This window comes from Phacochoerus africanus, chromosome 4 (genome assembly GCF_016906955.1).
Source record: "Phacochoerus africanus isolate WHEZ1 chromosome 4, ROS_Pafr_v1, whole genome shotgun sequence".
In the NCBI taxonomy this organism is placed as follows: Eukaryota; Metazoa; Chordata; class Mammalia; order Artiodactyla; family Suidae; genus Phacochoerus; species Phacochoerus africanus.
This window is the reverse complement of record NC_062547.1, coordinates 2810435-2830476: the sequence shown is the minus strand read 5'-3', so window position 1 is coordinate 2830476 and position 20042 is coordinate 2810435. Positions and strand designations below refer to the sequence as shown.

The following is a 20042-nucleotide window of genomic DNA, read 5'->3' as shown; positions in this document are numbered from 1 at the left end:
CTCAAGCGCAGGCTGGAGCGATGGGAGGGAAGCAGCCGGAGCAACGAGACGCGTTCCACCACGGCCGGGTGTGTTTGCCCCACTCTGCTCTTCTGTTGAGTGAAGTTTTTGACATTAGAGGGGGGGCAAGGGGAGAAACCTTCTGACTGACTCAGAAACTGTCTCCACTGCGTCTCGCTTCCCATTGCATTTTCTTTAATTACACTTGCATCGGTGGTGGCTCGGCCTCAGCCGTGAGCGGCCTGCCCAGGCCGTCACCCCACCGCCCCCCGTGGGTAATTGGCCCAGGGGCTGGTGTGGCCCCCAGACCTCTGCGTCTCATTAGACCACATCGAACACAGTTTCAGAAGTGGGCCAGCGAGCCGCCGGCTGGTTCGTGCCCGCCCGTGGATGCTTTCTGTGTGCAGAAGTCAGCCTCTCACTCCAGCACCCGCTCCGGAGCCACAGCCGCCAGCCGCCCGGGGGACAATGGAATGTGGGGGCCCAGGCTCCCTCCCTGCCCACTGTCCATCACCTCTGCCACATCCAGTCTGGATAAGGTCGGTTCCAGGACGCAGACCCCTTATGGAGAAGCTCGGAGGCCCCATCAACACCCCCATCTTCCCGACACACTTCACGGAGTGATGATTCGGTCCCCTCCCCCCCCCGAAAATCAGGGCTCCCGTCCTCACCAATTTCCCTCAATCCTGGGCTAATCCCTTGACTGGCCTTGGGAGGAACATATTCACTTGGGAGACGGGCAGAGGGGCAGAGGGCAGGGGCTGGGCATTCTGATGGCCTCCGACCCTGGCGGGGCCGAGGGCCAGGTCTGCGAGTTGGCCTCCCCTCTCCTCTTCCGTGTCCTCCTGCCAAGTGAAAAATGACAGCAATTGTCACGGTCTCGGGAGGGCCTGCAGTTGGTGGCGCTGTGATCAGGGCAAGGCGCTGGCACGTGGCGGGAGGAGCACAAACAGCACCATCATTACTCTGATGCCTTTGCTGGCAGCACTGCGGCCCAGGAGGCTTGTCGATTCCGTCACGTGGGAAAAGAGGGTGGCTCCTCAGCTGCGGTCAAGGCCAACGCCAAGGCCAGAGCTTTTACTGTTTGCTTAGATGCCACCGGTTGACCCAGCCGTGACCAAATGTCCCCTTCCCTGTGGTGCCAGGTCCTGGCAATGAGCAGGTGGCCCATCCACACGCAGGGCCCGCCTTTGTCTGGGGGCAAATGGGGATGCAGGCCGGGTGGCCATCTTGGAGGTCAACGAGTCCAAACGTCCATCATGTTCTGGCAAGACGATGCCCGCCCTGCTTGACTTCCTCCAGTGATGGGGAGCTCACCACCTCCAGAGACAGCCCTGCTCTATCACCAAACGGCCACGATGGTTCCACACGCCCCCTGTCAGCCAAGCTGCAATGAGCATCCCTGGTGTGCCCTGCGGCTGAAAGCAGCCATGGGACACGTGGCCCCGAGAGCTCGGCTCCAGGCTCTTCTCCTTTTCCCGCCAAGGCAGGTCCTTCATGGGCTCCTCTGTGGGGAGGCAGCCCTGATTGGGGAGCCACCCCCATCTGGGAGCTAAGTGTGCCCGCACACCCTCCCTCACACACACGCAGACCCGAGCTGGACCCTTCCAGCTTTTAGAGGCGGCCCCCCCCTGCACCTGAAGCCCCCCTCCTGGTCACCATGGCAACAGCTCCAGAGCCTCTCAGAGCCTCAGGCACCCTCCCTGCTGGAAGAGAACACAGGAGGACACACGCTGACCCTGACCACGTGCCCAGGGTCCAGCCTAACAGGCGGCCTCCTGCTGAGGCAGAAACGAATCATTTGACCCAGATAAAGACTCGGCAGCAGAAGCTGGGCAGGCGTGGTGGCTCCCTGGCAGCCACCAGCCACTGGGCGCCCTTTTGGGGCCATGCAAGTGACCAGGCCACGGGCTGCAACCTGGGCTTTTAAGGTCAAAGAGTAGGCAATGTCATCAAGACCTGGGGGGGGGTCCACCGAGCCCCCCCGGAACAGGGCACCAGCCACTACCTGGGAGCGGCATTCCTGTCACAGCACGTCTTGTTTAGGAGAGAAAGGTGGTGGGGACAGGTCAATGCCAAAAGCAGGTAGCCGGCACTTCCGCTCCTAGGTCCACCCCAAGAACTGGGAACGGGGGTTCAAAAACATACTTGCACACAAACGTCCACAGCAGCACGTTCACAACGGCCAAAAGGAAGAAGCAACCCACGCGTCCATCCAGGAATGAGCGGATACACAAAACGCGGTCCCTCCGCACCACAGAATATTATTATTTAGCCTCAAAACGGAAGGGCACTGTGACACCTCCTACCTACACCGCGACACGGATGAACCTCGAGGACACTGTGCTGAGTGAAAGAAGCCAGCCACGAAAGGACAAATGCCGTATGATGCCACTCGGAGGCGGTGCCCAGAAGTGTCAAAATCTTAAGAGACAGAAAGTAGGAGGGTGGGGGCGGGGGGGGGGAGCGAGCGCTGACGGGGACAGAGCGTCCGTTTGGGACGACGGAAAGGCCCTGATATCCACTGCAGGATGGAGGAAATATGAGTCTAAGTAAAGAAGCCATTCACAGAACACCCCATATTGCAGGAATGCATTTCTGCGACATGCCCAGAACAGGCAGATCCTTAGAGACAGAAGGCAGACAGGGGCGGGGGTGGGGGGGCTGCGGGGGAAGGGACATCCAGGAGGGGCCATTTGATGGGGGGGGGTGGTTCCTGGCGGGGTGATGGACGTTTGTTGGAACTACATAACGGGGATGCTGGCGCGACACCGCAAAGGCACTAAGAGCAGGTGCCCTTTAAGATGGTCATTTTAGGTTCTGTAAATGTTAACTTGGTAAAAACAAACATATGAGATCAGGGCCGATTCCTATGCAGCCAGATGAGAATTAAAAGACTCCCCTGGGAGAGCCTAGGGCCGGGCGTCCAGTTCCTTCCCCAGCCCAGAGCTTCTCGGGACCTGAGGTGGATGGGGTACCCAGCAGGGACCCCGAGGATGGCCGCAGCCCGTGTCCTTCTCTCCTCTGCATCCCAGGCAGTCGCTGAGCTCCCTGTCCACAAAGAACCTTCTGTCTGGGTCAGGCGACGGGTCCCCACCCAGAGGGGCCTCTCTCCACACCCTTCCATCCCACAGCGCAGGGAGACAAATGTTTGTGACAAACGAGGGGACAGAGAAGCTTCGTGCTTGGGGACAGTAAGAGCTGGAGAAGGGGACATGGTGGCAGGACCACGGGCCGGAAGTGCCGCTCATTCTCAGCTGTTCGTGGAGCTGTGGTCCGATACGGGGAGCCGCCCTGCAAACAGCAGGAACCACCCCCCCCACCTCCACCTCCCCCCGATTTAAAAGTCAGATAGGACAATTTGAACCCATGCCCCACGTTGCACCACCAAAGCTACAAACTTCTCTGCAGGAACCAAAACGCCCCTTCTGAAAGAGCCGGAGGACAACCCTGCCACTTCTTTTAACAGCCACACCTGCAGCATATAAGTTCCCAGGCTAGGGGTCAAATCCAAGCCTCCACTGAGGCCAACACCAGATCCTTAACCCACTGAGTGAGACCAGGGATCGCACCCGTGTCCTCACGGACACGATGTCCAGTCCTTCACCTGCTGAGCCACAGTGGGAACTCCAAACTGCCACTCTTAGAAGCTCCACCTGCTCGATGTTGTGGTTGAGCCTTCCTTGCACAAAATCTCGGACTCGGTGGCAGCAATGAACGTGGGAAATGCAAATGAGGTGGAACCCAGACGCCCCCGAAAACCCTCCCCGGGATGGGGTGCTGCTGCCCCGGTGCTGCCTCGAGGCCTGTGGCCATTTGCACTGCTTTCCCCCCCCAAACAATGCCAGGCTCTCCTTCTCCTCCTCCTCGAAAGACAGCCCTCTCGCTTCGGCACTCCACTAGCGCGCTCCGGCCCGACGCCCAACCCCAGGCACGACCCACGCCACCTCTCGGGAAGGTCCTTTGCAAGACGGTGGCCTCCACAATCCTAGCCCGTGTTCAGGGGGGTCACAGGGCACCCCCGGGGAGCAAACCAACCGAGGGGACCCGAGTGCTGCATGCTAGAGGGTCCAGCGCCTTCCCGGCCTGTAAGAGCATCTCTGCCTGGATGGGGCCTGGCAGGGAAAGAACTCGGCTTACCTGGAAGCCTCGAAGCTGTCGTACGAGCCGACCGTGTAGTGCCGGAAGAGCTTCTTGCTGCGGTCCACACGCGTTTCTGCACAGGGAGGGAAGAGAAACAGCGCTTAGAAAGTCACGGCTCCTGGGCGCTGAAACCACGCCCGGCCAGCCTCGAGTTCACCTGGCCCATGGAGCGTGAGGTGCGCCCTCCTGGGGGAAGATGGGGGCGGAAGACGAGGCCTCGCTCTGCGGCCTCGCATTTGCAAACTGGGGCAGGCGGCTGACCCTCAAGGCCCGCTAGGGAAGGGTCCTGAGCTCTGTGACGGGGGGAGGCCGGAGGGAGCAGGGCCACTCTCTGCCAAGACGACAGGATCGTGCAGCTTCCAGCTGGAAGAGCAGCAGCCCACCCGGCACCTGGAACCTGCTAGAACCTGCTGTTCTCAAGTGATACGACAGAGCCCGCCAGCAGGTCTGAGGACCTGCGGATGATTGCCTTTGGGGGAAGAAGGATGATTATTGTTATTCTCCTGATTATAGCTGCTTTCTCCTAAAAAAAAAAAAAAAAAAAAAAAGGAAAAAACCAACCAAGCAAACATGATTAACGTTCCTAATTAAATCCTCTGCTTACTCTCCTTACTCAGCAAATTTCAATGTAAATTTCACGGGAAATGACAGGAACGATGTAATTAGACTTAATACCTCAGAGCTGGAGGGAAAAAACCCACAATGACACAAACACCAGAAACACAGCGGCTTGTGATTTACTGTTTAGATAGCTCCCCCCTAAAGAAAATATCCCGGACACTCTCCTTCCGAAACCCTGGAAAAAATACTGAGAAATTATGTGACTGGCTTCAGGAAGGTGGCTCGAAATCTCCCTTCAACTTCTGTTACCAACGTGGCTGTTACCTTGATTCCACCTTCCAAGGTGAAGGTGATTGATTCGAACCCAAATGCACTTTTGCAGCTGAATAGTGAACACGTGGGAGGGTGCCAAGCAGGGTCAGCCTAGCTCCTTTCACGCCCAGAGGCAGCCAGGGCAGCCAAAACACAGGCTTCTTTTCTATACCATGTGACCTTGCCTTTGGGGGTGGGGAGGAGCCCAGGGGCAGCCCAGGACTACATTTCCCAACAACCTTTGCAGCCAGGCATGGCCATGTGACCAGCACCCACCAATGGCACACGAGCATGCTTCCCTGCAGGTGTGTGCGTCCCTCAGAAGCCAGGCTTCTTTGGAAGCCAGAACTCACCCTGCCCTGTCTTGTTACTTCTCGCAGCCCAAAGCAAGGACTCCCAGGCCAGACAGGATGATGGGAGCCTCAAGGATTGCAAGCAAATGCCTGGGTCTCTGTGCATTGAACTGTTAAAGTGAGCAGCAAACTTGTAGCTATACTGCGTTACACTCCAGGGACTTGCTGGTTACGGCACCTGCAGCAGCCTCACCCAGCCAAGTTTGCTGACCCGTGACTCCGTCCTCCTGCCTCTCCACCCCCCATCCCATCGCTCCACCTGAGGCTCCAACCCCACGAAAGGCACAATTCCCAAACAGCAACTTCATCACCGTCATTGTCCCTGACATGAATTGAGCGCTTACTGTGTCTCAGCCCCGTCCGAGTGCCGCTCCTGTACTCACTCGTTTATCTGTGACGACCCCCTGGGGGCGGTGGGTAGCGTGCCCCTCTGCAGGTCCCACCAGGTCTAGCCGGGGGTGGCCCCTCTCCGCTCCTGCTCCATTTCACGCCACCCTTCCAATCCCTGTGCAGAGGCCACTGGCCTCTCCCCAGAGAAACCGGAACGCCTCACTGGGGCATTTGCATCTGGACAAATATCTTCTCTCCTCGAGCAGCAGATACAAAGAAGCTCTGCGGGACTGAAAGTAATTCCGCTGCCTGTACAGCTGAGGCGAATCACCAAAAAGATACAGAAAGGCCCCAAACCAACTGCTACTTCCAAGAGAAGCAGGGGCCTGGGCGCGGTCCCAGCACACAGCACGGAGGGGGTGGGCAAACCACCTAAGCCTCTCCCCCTGCCCGGCGGCCCCCACCCTCGCCCCACTTAAGGAACCAGCCTGCTCGCCTCGGGGGAAACAAGCAAGGCCACCTGTTACTGGTTTTCTCTTCCTCCTGCCTCAGCGCATCAGGAGCCCCAATAAAGCCTCACTTCCCCGTCTGCCTCTTACCAACGTCTCTGGGTTAAAGAGTCCAAGGACCCGAGCTGGTAACGTCTTCATCCTCACTAACGTTAATCAGGGCCTTCCCCTTGGCCACGATTTACGGCCATCCAGGCTCATCCACTTGGTCACAGCAGCCTCGAGAGGGAGGCGAGATGGCTGGACCCATTTTACAGATGGTACTGGTGAGTGCTGCCGAGGAAAAGGCACACACCTGCTCAATGGCTCCAGGGCCCAGGCTCAGAACCGGCAGACCACCTGCTCTCACGGGGCTCAAAGGTCTGGCCTTGTTTCTCTCTCCATCACGCGCCTCCGGTGTCTAACTCCAGATGGACGCCCCACGTCAAAACTTGCTGACCTAATGTCCACAGTCCTTTGTAAGTCAGCAGATTAAAAACCCACTGCATGACAGGGAAAAAAAAAGGACTTCCCATCACGGCTCAGGGGTTAATGTACCCGACTAATAGCCATATCCATGAGGACGCGGGTTCGAATCCTGGCCTTGCTCAGTGGGTTAAGGATCCAGTGTTGCCGTGAGCTGTGGTTTAGGTCTCAGACACAGCTCCGATCCTGTGTTGCTGGGGCTGTGGTGCGGGCCAGCAGCTGTAGCTCTGATTTGACCTCTAGCCTGGGAACTTCCATATGCCACAGATGTGGCCCTAAAAAGACAAGAGACAAAAACAAAAGACAAACAAAAACCACTGCACACTGTCAGAGAGGCCTGAGTGTGCTGGTCCAGCCAAGCTATGCACACGTCCCCTGGGCTCTGCACCCAGGCCAAATGTGCGCAGGTGTCCGTGTCCAACCCCCCCCCCCCCCGCATCCTGCATCGCAAATGTGTTCAAGTCTAGTTCCCATTTACCAGGCCCACATGGAGACAGGCCTGCGCTCCAGATGCAGGGAATAGAAGGAGATTCAGAGGGGGTGGGGCCTCAGTTCTGGCCTCTGGGGCCAGAAGCCTGGGGGCAGGGCAGAGATCAAGCTAATGGGTGCTACCCTTCCCGTGGGCTGGGCTGAGGGCCCCAGCCATAAGACAGCTGTGCCCCGGAGCCTGAGGGCCAGGCCGGGCCAGCCCTGTGACATCTATGAGGAGGGGGCCCCCATGTGTGCCGGGCCTTGGAGGGAGAGGTGAGCTCTGAACCTCTTTGTGGGGTTAAGCAGGAAGCACCTGAAGCCACGGAATGACTGCGGGAACTGGCTGTTAATTGTGATTACTCCTAATCGCCTCTGTTGCTTAAGCCTCGCGTGGCAGCTCCGTGCTGGTTGTCTAGGGAACCGCTGGGCTCTGAGAGCCGGCTGGTGCAGGCCCCTGGCTGAGGTCAGAGGTTCCAGGTTGCAGGAGCGCAGAGTGCAGTGTGTGTGTGTGTGTGTGTACGTGCAAGTGTTTACCAGAGGGGACAAACGTTTCAGGAAGGGACTGTTCCTAGGTCAGGCGGCCAGTGGCCCCCAGACTTTGGAACTTCATCGGCCAGCATAATTTTAAACGGAAGAGAGCGGGGTGTGGAGCAGCACCAGATTTGCCAAGTTTTGAATCTGGCCTTGCTGACAATGGATTCCCTTCCACAACCACCATTTTGTTTGGTTTTGTTTTCTTTTTTTACGGCCACACCTGCGGCCTATGGACGTTCCCAGACCGGGGGGGCAAATCAGAGCCACAGCTGAGGCCTAGGCCACAGCCACAGCCACACCAGATCCAAGCCGCATCTGCAAAGTACACCTCAGCTTGCGGCAGTGCCGGACCCTTAACCCACTCGCTGAGCGAGGCCAGGGATTGAACCTGCATCCTCCCAGAGACACTGTCGCGTCCTTACCCCATAGGAACTCCTGCCGCAATTGTTTTGTAAGAGAAAGGGGAGCTTTTGGGGATATCACCTCTGACTGCTTTGTGAAAACCTCCCACTGCACAGGCCTTCCCTGTCCCCTGGCTTCAGCACACAGTCGTGCTTCTGTTTTGAGATACGGCCCCAAGGGGCAGGAGAGGGGTCCCAGGACACAGTCACCACCACCGTCATCGTCGTCGTCATCGTCACAGCATCAGCGTCAGCACTCCGTCCATCAGTGTCATCACGCCACCACCACCGCCACCACCGCTATCACGCCACCACCACCACCATCAAGCCATTACGCCACCACCACCACCGCTATCACGCCACCACCACCGCTATCACGCCATTGCCACCACCACTATCACGCCACCGCCACCACCACCGCTATCACGCCACCGCCACCACCGCTATCACGCCACCACCGCCACCACCGCCATCACGCCACCGCCACCACCATCAAGCCGTCACCACCACCACTAGCACCTTCATCACAGCATCCGGGCCGTCACCCCATCATCACCAGCACTGCCATCACCTGCCGCGTCCAGCGCTGCAGGGCAATGGGAGATCCTGGAAGGGCGACGGCGTGGCGCGACGAAACACGCGAGACTCTTTTCCAGTCGGACCGTGGGGGACCAGGAGGCAGAACAAGGCGCCCAGGCTTTAGCCCACGTGCCTTTCATTAGGGAAGGTGACGTGTGCAGGTTAAGGAGCCAAAGCAGGCGCAGGCCATGGCAAAGCTACCTCCCAGGGAATCACAAGGGAAACTACTAGTAACTAGTTACAGGTGCATACCTCTAGGGCATAGGGCAGCTGCTCATAGAATAGCACGCACGGTTAACGCATAACTCCCTTATCTTGTCTTTTTTTTTTTTTTCACGATGACAAACGTGTTTATTTCTCAGAATTTAGTTTGCTGCTTGAAATTCCCGACAAAGATGAGACAACCTCACGACGTCCTTGAAGTCCAGGCCCAGACCTGCCCGAGCCTTGTCCACTGGCAGCCCAATCCATCCGAGGCCCAAAGGAACCTCCTAACCTGGGCCAGGTATCTCGGTTTCAAAGAGCCACCCAGCACCTCCTTACTGGCCCACGCCTGATGGCCCTCCTTCCCGGCCTGGGAAAAGTCTCTGGTCCGACGTAGAGCTTTGACCTTGTCTTGTCTTTGAAGGAGACCCGGTTCCTAGGAACTCTGCGTCCGTATCCCTTAGCTGCCTGTGCTGTTGTGCGTGTGCCGAGTTTGCCTTCTGCAAAGTCCAGCCGTTCGGGGGTCGCCAACAAGCCCCATCCTCACCACAGCATCGCAGCATCCGAATCAGCACACCGCCTTCGCCACCCCCACCAGGACCTTCATCGCAGCAGCATCACCGCCGCCGCCACCACCAGTAGTACTACGATCGCCACCACATCAGCATCACCACCGTCATCGGAATCACGCTTGTCATCCCCGCAGCTCTGCCCAACTCTCCTCGGTCGTTAAACGAAGCCTTTGACCCTGCTTGGTCTTCCCGCGACAGCCAGGGCTAAGTGGGGTTCTTGGCACGGATTTACAGGAGCAGCAGAGTGCTGTGACGAGGGACGGGGGCTCCGAGGCCAGACGGGCTGGAATTCAGAGGCCAGCGCTGCCATTTACTGGCTGCAAGTCGCCCGTCTCCTCGTGTGGAAAGTGGGCTTAATAACAGTTCCTACTCTCAGAAAGTGATTGAGGAGTAAATGAATTAAACATGGAAAATGCCGGAACAGCGCTTGGCAAGTAGAAAGCGCTGTGGTACCTGGTTACGGCCGTACACGTAGAATGAGGACCCTCTACCGCAAGGCGGCCCTCGAGGTCGCACAGCCCATGAGCACAGACCCCAGACTTTGTGCCCCAAGCCTGGCTGAAGCCACCAAGAGCGACCGTACCCAATGAGCTCCAGGGCCCCCACATCTTCTAAGGGCTCTGTCTGCTCAGCACGGTCACCTTCCCTGGAGAGGTGGGGATGAAGGCAGGGGAGGCTCAGAGATGAGGGCCAGGGAGTTGCCTGAGGTCACCGGGCCAGCAGGTGGCGGAGCTACTGCACGGCACAGCCTCCTGGGTCAGCATCCACTGAGGCCTCCGGGAAGAGGCACCTTCCCCAGCACCCTGCTGGTGGTCCAAGAAGGCCCAGGTGGCCTTTTCCTGGGATGTCCTGAGGTCTGGATGCTGCGGAAGATGGCCTTGGCTTCCTCACTATGAGGGGAAGGAGAGGAGCTGGGGGCAGCTCGTGGCCATCAGAGCACATGACTGGGGAACCAGCTCACGGATGCAGGCTGTACGCAGCTGGGGCCAGGCCTGAGAGGACGGGCTGGGGACAAGGGACACGAGAGCCTTGATGCCGAGAACCCCTGGGCCTTGGTTTGCGGTGGCCATGAGGGCTACTTGCTACATGTTTCTGGGCATGTGGTTGGTGGATCCTTGAACTTAATTTTGGCCAATGTGTGGTCCTCCCTCTGCCTGCCCCCTTACTGGACTTTGTCCATGGCCATGGCAACCCATGTTTGAGATGGTGGGTGTTCCATCAGCCTGGGTCCCCAGGCCTGCCCCCTGGGACACAAGACAAAGGCGGAGTGAACAGGAAACAAACCCACTGTATTTTCAGGCCTCTGAGATCAGGGACATGTTTGTTTCGGCAGCGCTCCCTGGCCTAAGCGGACTGACGCAGACACGCGATGGCCTTCTCCACCATGCGGCCCAGAACATTCCACGTTTTGTGAGAGCCGGGCAGAGCTGGCTCTCTGGCAACCAGAAGAGTCCTGGCAAGTGTAGAAAGGAAGCCAAAGTCGAAAGCAAGACAGAGGCTGAGTCTGACCCCCCGTCTGGGAGGCTGCCCATTCTTTCTAGAACAAAACGGAAAACCACCTGACAGACGATGGAAATGCAGCCCGTCGGACGCAGACGCAGCACTGGCCTCTATGAGCCTCAGAGGAGGAGGCCTCTCTGCTTAAGACAAAGGAGGTAGAAAAATGAACGCTCAGAGGGAACTGTTCATGAGTCTCCTGAACCACGTAGAAGCTTCTCGAAGGCAAGAGCCAAACAGTTCACCACCAGGCCTACCTCCTGGGCCAGATCCAGGTCCAGTGCTTCACACAGCAGGTGCTCAGAGATGCCCATAGCCCCACTCAGCTTGGAGGCCAGCAGTCACTATGGCCCTGGTGTGAACGAGCCTCAGAAAGGGGGCAGGTGACGCTCCCTTTCTGCCTCACCTTTGCCCACAGGGGCCCGATGGAACGAGCGCCCTGTCCTCGTGCCCTCTGATGACCCGGGCCTGACTCTGACCCTCTTCCCCACCCCTCCCCGACGCCATGCCCGTCGCATTAGCTGCCTTTGAGTCCCTTGAACACGACAAGCTCATGTGCACCTCAGGGCCTTTGCACCTGCCAGAATCTCTCGGGGACATTCTTTTCCAGCCCACCTTTCACTGCGCTCCTGGATCCCCAGCCCCTAAAACACAGCCTGGGGCACAGCAGGTGCTCAACAGCTGGGGAGTCACTGAACAAAGGGACGAGGCCCCCAGGCTCCTGGACACTTTGTTTTGATCATCGCGGGCCGGGGCAGCGCCTTGGGTCTGACTGTGACAAGCCGAGGATCCGGCACAGAAGGCCGAGGGTAGCTCTGGCTGCCGACGGAGGGGCAGTCGCCCTCCTACAACCTGAGCAAGTGGAGTTCTAGTCCCAACCTTGGTGGCGACGAAGACGTGTGACCTCACTCTGCCCTCCTCAACCGTCAAACCAGGATGAAATGACGCCAGAGGCTCTCTGCCTTCTCAACGTGTCCCCATGCCCTTGGCCCATGAAGGGACGAGGAGCCTGACCCCCTTTCCCAGGAGAGGGCCAGGTGGGGACGAAACTCCTGTGCCCTGAAAGCTTTCCCCAGAATATGGCCTAGAAAAATCTACACTGAAAGAAGAAGAAGAAGAAGAAGAAAAAAAAAAAACCTAGAAATTCCATTCCATATACCTCTTGCGACTCGCAAAAGGGAGTGACAGATTGCGTGACAAGCTTCAGATTGTCAGCGTTTAAAATAGCCCTTTACGCAGAGCTGCAGCGAAGAGGGTTCCAAGCCGCCGGGTGAGGAAGCCAGGGCGGGGCGGCCGGGGACTCCAGCAGCCTGAGTCCCCCGTGTGTCTCTTCCTGGCAAAGGCCACGGAAGAGGAGGAGTCTTCTCAAGGAAATGGATAAAGACCCTGAAAGGCCAAAAGAGGTTCCAAGGTTGGCGTGCGGAGGAGGTGAGCTTCCGGGTCAAGAGCCGGCCTCGGGGGGTGGAGGGCGAGAAGGCCGGCGTGGGGTCCGGCCGCATGAACCCGCTGGCCCCTGGCCCCACCAGGCCCCACGCGGGACGGTCCCCCAGCTGTGAGATGCTGTGGACGGGAGAGGCCAGAAAGGACGCCTGCATTTGGGCAAGGAAACGGCACCCTAAGCCCTGGCAGCGGCACGGCCCTGGGCGCGAACAACCCCTGCGAAGCCTCAGTCTTCTCATCCGTAACATGGGGCCAGTGGCAGAAATGACCTTCGGCAAAACACCGTCACACATCTAAGTCCCTTCCCGGGTGGGCTGTTGGCTACTGCTGTCCTCCTGGAAGCCGTCGTGGTCACCCCTCTCTGGAAGTGTCCTTCTGTCCCAACCGTATCTGTCCGTGGAACCTCACGGCCCGGCCAGGCCCCTCACAGCCCCTGCAGGGTCTCTAGTCCCTGTGAGAGTGAAGGGCACCTCTGCTCGGGCACCGAGGTTGTCCCTACGGGGGGCGCAGGGAAGGAGGAAGATCGAGGCAAGGGGCTCGGAGCAGGGATGACCCATGCGAGGCCCTAGAGAGACCGCGAGCTGTCCTGGTTCATGACAAGGCCCTCCCCCACCCCCACCCTGCTTCCAGAACCTGCTTCCAGGACCACAGCGGGGGCCTGGGCCATACGTTCTGCACTTGGGGTCCAGGAAAGGCCCCACATCCCTACAGTGGAGGACGTGGCTTCTTGGACCCAGCTCTCTAGGGTCAAAGAGCTGGGTCAAAGCTTCTAGGCTTCTTGGCTTGTAGGCTACCTGCAACCACAAAGCCCTGTCTTTCACGTGCTCTGCAGCTTTGGGTCGAAACCCTCGTTGCCCAAGTGGACGTTGGTGGCATCTCTGGATTTCACCCCCAGGCCTGGCTGGGCGGCCCGTCCACCACGATGGTGCTGCTGGCCAGGGCAACCCTGGACACCTGCCCGCAGTACCTATGGACTGGTACTGACCTGACAACACACACGCCGCTCCTTCTAAACACCCCCAGGGGGCAGCACGACCTTGGCAAGGACCACTGACCGGCCGCAGGCTGATGTCCCTGGGTTCTCAGACCAGACGGAGTGCACCAGGGGGTCCAGACAGCACCCCCTCCACCCTGGGTTGGCCATGGATGGGAAACGAGGGGCCACAGTGGCGAAGCACTTCCGGGTCAGGCCGCCCGGGCTCGTCCCCGGCGATGGAGGGCGGTGGGGGCATCCACAGAGCTCTCCCTTCTTCCCACAAGTCACTGGTTTACCGACAGCAAGCAGAGAAGGCCGAGCTGGAGGCCTGCAGTGTGGCTGTGATCAAAACTGTCACCCTCCGGTCCCTCTGCGGACCCGACCCAGGACTCTCCCGTGACATGAACCGCTTGCCTGTCATCAAGGGCTCTGTAGTTAAGGGATGTCATTTCGTTAATCAGCAATGAATAAACACTTGTTTAACTACCAACGGATTAGTTAAGAGAGATCATTTAATTAATAATGAATCAATTATTTGATATCTGTTACTTAATGACGAATCGATCGGTAAGTAGACAGACCCCGTTTAATAACCTTTAGGACCAGGTGACCCTGGACAGTGATGGACACACCTCTGCTGACCTGTCGTCCCAGCACTCACAGGACTAGTTGTGCACGCGTTAATGTTTAAAACACATTCTCGCGGGGTACCTTTAAGTCGGTGCACACGCCACCACCAGGCGTGCGGAGACACGACATCAAAACGATGTTAAAGCTCATACACGACCGTGCCCCCAGAGATGTGCCTGTCACGCGTGCACTAAAGAAAGACCTAGAAACAGTCCAAATGCCTTTAACAGTCTGCATCTCCCTCCTGGAGTGGACGAGACGCGTTCAGTTTTCCAGCCTCTGTGACGCGCATCGGATTCCTGAGGAGAGGACTCTAGGAGACCCAGAGTGGGCGCCAGGTGCAACTGTCCCCGAGGGGTGGGGGGTCCCCCCACCCAGCATTCCAGACAAAGGCCGTCGAGGAGCAGTTCTAGAGAATCTGGGACGGACCTTCTGCAAACACCATCAACGCGCTCTCGCAAATAGCCAGCATCCCCCTTCTCTGAGCTGCTCTGATGGTAAAAGGAAGCAGCTTGCCACCCGTGTGTTGGTTCTGCCAGCACGCGGGGCCAGTGCGATCACGCCCGTCAATCCCGACTTAGGGAGGCACGTCCTGTTTTCCGGCACACATCCCCATACCCCGGAGGTGCCCCGGGCGTGCTGGGGGAGGCCCTGGAGGCGGACCACGTGGCAGAGGCGGGGGGAGGGGCGTAGAGGGCCTGGGTCTGGGTCTGGTGACGCGCTGGGCAGGGCGCGCTCTTAGGGACCCAAAGGAGGAAGCCCACGTCTCCAGGGGCTTGGGGGGAAGTGCCCTGCCGAGCTGCAGAGAATCCGAGGAGGATGAACGCAGATGTGTGATTCAGTCACCCACGCCAGGGCATCGAGGAGGCCGCTTCTCAGGCTGGAGAGGGTTTCCGGGGCCACCTTGCCCGCTGCACTGAAGGTACCTGGTCTGAGGCCACGGGCAGGCCTGAGGGCGACGGTCGGCTGGGAGGCCAGGCCGGGAGCCGAGTCTCCTGCCAGCAATTCAACATGCTGCGGGGGGTTCCTCCCTCAGGGCCTCCAACTGAAGCCTGGCTGGTGACACCCCGACTGGGGGACCATGAGACCCTGAGCACAGAACCCGGGCAAGCCTACCCGGCCTGCGGACCCCAGAACGGAGTGCTGATGGCTGGGGTCCAGACTTGCTGAGCAGAACAGAACTGCACGGAGCCGGGCCTCCGCTTTCTTCAGACTCTGTCTGTTCTCTAAAGATCAGCTTCCATCCCACCAAAAGGAGAGACACAGACAGAAAGGGAGACAGAGACAGAGGGACAGAAAAAGACAGAGACCGTGAGACACAGAGAAGGAGAGACAGTGACACAGAGACACAGAGAGACACTCACAGAGACAGAGAGACAGTGAGACAGAGACAGAAATACACAGAGAGATAAACAGAGTCAGGCACACACGGAAACACAGGGAGACAAAGAGACAGAGACAGAGACACTGAGACAGAGACTGAGAGGGACAGAGACACACAGAGAAACAGAGAGACAGAGAGAGAGGCAGAGACACACGGAGACTTAAAGAGAAACACAAAGAGAGACAGACACACAGAGAGACAGACACAGAGACACAAAGACAGAGAGATGAGATACAGAGAGACACGGAAGAGAAAGTGGTCCCCAAGCTGCCCCTGTTCCCCTCTCTTCCTCCATTGGCATCCACGCCCTCTTGGCTGTTCTCAGGCCCTCATCCCATGGGGGCAGGACCCACAGGTGGACCCAGGAGCAGGTGGGAGCCCCACCCTCTCATCATGGGGTTTCTGAGCCTCCCCTGCTCCCGGCCATGCAGGACAGGCAGGACCAGCCCGCGAGGTGGCGCTCCCTGCCCAGGCACCGGGCCACAGGGCTCGGGGCGCCCAACTCCCACCCCAGCTCGCATCCCCACGCCTCCCTCCCACGCAGGCGCCTGTGATCTCCGGCGGGTTTTAACTCAGACACCATTCGGGCTACGCTGGGGCTGGTGAGCCAAATGCAGGATCCGAACCTCAAGGAGGAAAGAAATTACTGATGGGGATGAAGACAGAAATAACTTTTCTTTTTTAAACCCAGAAATGCCGATGGGCTCCTCGCAAAGCAGGGAAACTCACAGACAGGAGCAGGGAGCAGCCAGAAGTGGGCACGGGCAGGCCGACGGGACGCTGGCGGCAGGGCTGTGGGCAGAGCCTGGGGGCTGGCAGTGGCCTCTGGGCTCCTCATCGCCTCCTGCCCACGCCAGAACCCAGCTGGCTCCAAAGGGGGCAAACCCGTGTGGGGGCTGGCGGGGCCCGGGCAGGGCGGGGGACACAGAACAGTGCACAGCCCAGCTGCCCCCACCCCCACCACCAGGGCGTGAGATCAGCGCCCCCCGCCCCAGGGAAGGCTTTGATTTGCAGCCACTTGTCACACTCGCACCACGGCAGCTTGGGCCCCTTGCACCATCAGCACATCGGCCACAGTCCCCGACCCAGGCCCTCCTGGGAGCCGATGTCACCTCCCCCCAGGGGCGGGGGCGGAGCGCCCACAGGGAGCCTGCTCTTCGACAGAGACCCCCCTCCCACGGCCCCTAAGGATAGGGGTCAGCTCCCTGGGTAACAAGGGACCCCAAACCCACTGGCCCAGGACAGAGGTTCATGGCCTTACAGCTCCGCAGCTCAGATACCAGTGGGGGGGTCTCACGGGGTAAGATCAAGAGGTGGGGGGCTCCTCCCTTTGCCTTTTCTGGCTCCTAGACCGCCTGCGTCCTCGGCTTGTGGCCCCTTCCTCACCTTCCGGGCCAGCTCCCCAGGCTCCTCTCACAAGCTGCCACGCTGACCCCCTCTGCCCGCCTCGTCCACTGTTGAGGACCCCCGGGAGTCCACGGGCCCCTCCTGGATCACCAGGGATCATCTCATCCAACAGTCAGCTGACCAGCCACCTTCACGCCATCCGTGACCTCACCGCGCTTTGCCGTGTATCCAAACTCTGGCATCTTGGGCCGTTATCTGCCCACCACACATGCGGAGAGACCACCCCCACAGGGTGGCACCGCAGGGCAAAACGTGCTCCCAGCGCTGCTTCAATCCATCCTAGTAAAGAAACTCGGGAAGTGCTTCTCCAGGGGGTGTTTGCAGGTGCTCAGCTCAACTTCTGACTCCAGAGAACCAGGGGGAGACCCCGCCGAGCGCTGGTCCTCTCCCCTATGCAGTGGGGCACAGATATGGGTGGCCCTGAGCCTGCTGGCCCTTCTCCAGCTCAGTGAATGGAACCAGCTCCGTTCTGCAAGGCTACCTGCCCTGGGGCCTCACTCTCTTCCCCAGAGAGTGAGGTTCTGGTGGCAGCAGCTGCCTCTCCGGTGTGCTGGTGGGCAGTGGGGACCACGGGTTTCTATTTATTCCCAGCTCCCTGGAGTATCGCTCTGTCCCCCCGCCCCCCGGAGTGAGTGCGGGTGTCATCTGTTCTTTTTTCTCTTCTTGCCCAGCGCTGGAAAACGGCCCTGTGCTCACAGCTGGCGAAGGACCGGCAGCGGCAAGGGCTGCCGTATTACTTCAAAGAGAACCGCATGCCTTGAATTCCCTTAGGGAGTGCACGGGTGTGCGGGTGTGGGGCGTGCCAGCCGTCGCCAGCCCTCTGGGGTCCCAAACACTCTGGCACCACGCGAAAGCCAAATCGAAAGACTCCCAAAGCCAAAAGCCATGGAGGAAGGCACCAGGATGCCGCTGGTTGTCCTTCCCAGAGAAAGACCCACAGAAAGGACTTCTGAGGGCTGGAGGCCCTCAGCGCCAGTGCCGTGTGTTCTTAGTCATCACTGCTTTGTGAGAAGACAGGAAACACCTGGAGAACGAGCAGCAGCTGCCGTGCTGAGTGAAGGGCGAGCCACTCGGTCACTGTAACTCCAGGAGGGGGTCTCCCTGCCCCATGCTGGGCGCAGCTGCGGAGCCCTCATGGAGCTCCGGTGGCAGCAGGGCTCGGGTGCCAACTTCATCGACTCGGGAGAGGTGAGCCCGAGCGCCTGGTGACCAAGGGCGCCTGGGTGCAAGGGCCATGGCCCTGGCTCAGCCGAGATGCTTGTTAAGTGGTCAGAAGGAGGACCCACGGGACGGGAGAGCCAGCCTCCCAGAGCAGGGCGTGCGGACAAGGACGAGGAAGGGGTGGGGAGACGAGCCCAGGTGCATCACTGCCACCTCCTCGTCCTGGTCTGCAGACATCCACCCCGCCATCCGCATCACAGGGGGTGATGCTACTAGCGGCCACGCACTGTCCTGAGCGCAAAACACGGGGGCCCCCTGTAACGTTCCAGCAGCCCCACGCCATCGGCAGTGTCACCCTCCACCCTGCAGGCGAGGCTGGGCGGCAGCTGGGGCTCCAGCCCAGGCGGTCCAGCCCTGAGGCTACTTGTCCGAAGCACGGCCCTGCACTGCCCGGCCACCCTGGGAGCAGAGTCTGCCCTGCGCCTGGGGGGCTGGGAGGGGGGCTTCCTTCTGACAAGCACTCCCTGCAGGCCACTCGACACCTACTTCCAAGCTCTGATTCCTTTCCTTCCAGGGGACTGCGTGGCCAAGAACCACGTCCCCAGACTCCGCCCAGTGCGGCCATGTGACCAAGTCTTGGCCAATGAGATGGGAGCAGGCATCTGCTGGGCGGGGCTTCCCTTCCCCAAACCAGGCCTCCCCAGGGCATGGCCCCCTTTCTCATCTGGATTGTGGAAGCAAGGGGGTGGTGAGGAGAGCAGGCAGGAGCAAGGAGCCCGGCAGGTCCGGGCCCGCCATCCTGTTGGGTGGCACAGGAAAGCCCTGTGTGTTCCTGAGGGTTCTGTTCTGGAAATCAACCCAGCACCTAACTGCAATCTCGACTGCAAATACACATCTCCGGTTTAGCCTCTGACTTAGTCCCCAGTGGGCCCCATGAGACAGGCGCTGTTGTCACAGGGGAGGAAACCGAGGCACAGAGAGGTTAAGTGACGGCCCCCAGGTCACACAGAATTGAGTGACGAACTGGTTTTCAGGCTGCTCTCTCAACGCCTCTGCTGTAACCACTCAGCAGCTCCATGAGGCACGTCTGTTCTACCAGGAGAAACCCAGACACGACTGCGTGGTGTCCAAGGTGTCGGCTGGTGAGCGGCAGAGCTGGGACCCGAACCTGGCTCAAGGCATGGCACACACGGGACTGCACCCTGCCCCCCCCCCCTTGAATTTTTCAAGGACACACCTTAGAGATGAGTAATCCCCTGGAGAGTGTGCTTGAAGTCACTAGGGGTCGTAGGAGACCCAGACCCCAGGCTCAGGACCCCACTGGAGGGTAAGTGGGACTTGCCTAAGGCCACAGTGTGGGGCCCCACCTCTGACACCTGACTCCCCAGTCGCTCAATGGACACCTCCCGCCCGGGGAACCCAGCGCCTGGGACCACACCTCTGCTCTGTCCACCTCTCCTGGTCTCACCACTCTCGGGCCAGGCGAGGCTGGGGCGCTCCTGGGAAGCCGAGGAAGCCAGGTTCCTGGTCCTGCTTTCTGATCTCCACCCTCCCAAACTGGCTGGACAAATGGATCGAGCTGCTGGCTGCCAATGAGATGGTTTCTCCTCCATCGTAATTAGAAGGTTTTCTTTCTTCCTTCCTTCCCCCCTTTTTTTTTCTTTTTCTAAAATCAGCCCAGGCAGCTTAGTGGAAGAATTTATACCAGTACACAGAGCCAGCCAGGCAGCTGAAGGGGAAATTACAGTAAATGGAGGACTCAGAGCCCGGATTGCTTCTTGTTGCTAAGCTCGGGTGCAGTATCCGTGCCAAGGAGGTCCTGCTCGTCCCTCTGAGGGGCCGGGAGACGCCGGCACACCCTGGCCCAGTGCCCAGCGCTGGCGTAACCATGCAGCGGGACAGGGTGTGTGAAACACCTTAGGAAAGACTTTTCTGGAACCGACTCCAGCTGCCGGGCCCAGGGGGAGCAGTGGCCCTCCCATGGAGCCCAGGTATCTGGTCAGATCCGCACCTGGCTTCCCCATCCCGCAGCCTCCACCCAACACCGGCCCCTCCAGCATCACGGCCCCCCTCCAAAGAGCACCCTCTCTGGGGTCCCGCTTGACTGCAGCCT

The 20042-nt window shown here is 59.4% G+C and overlaps 1 protein-coding gene across 7 annotated transcripts in view; it reads right to left on the bottom strand.

Moving 5' to 3' along the window:
* The window catches only part of SHANK2 (SH3 and multiple ankyrin repeat domains 2), a 517908-nt gene that overhangs the window by 182760 nt on the left and 315106 nt on the right, over positions 1 to 20042 (bottom strand). For all 7 annotated transcript variants that reach the window (XM_047775007.1, XM_047775012.1, XM_047775005.1 and 4 more), the window contains one exon: positions 4141 to 4216. In XM_047775007.1, the coding sequence (XP_047630963.1) occupies positions 4141 to 4216 (76 nt within the window). The remainder of the gene's footprint in view (positions 1 to 4140; positions 4217 to 20042) is intronic.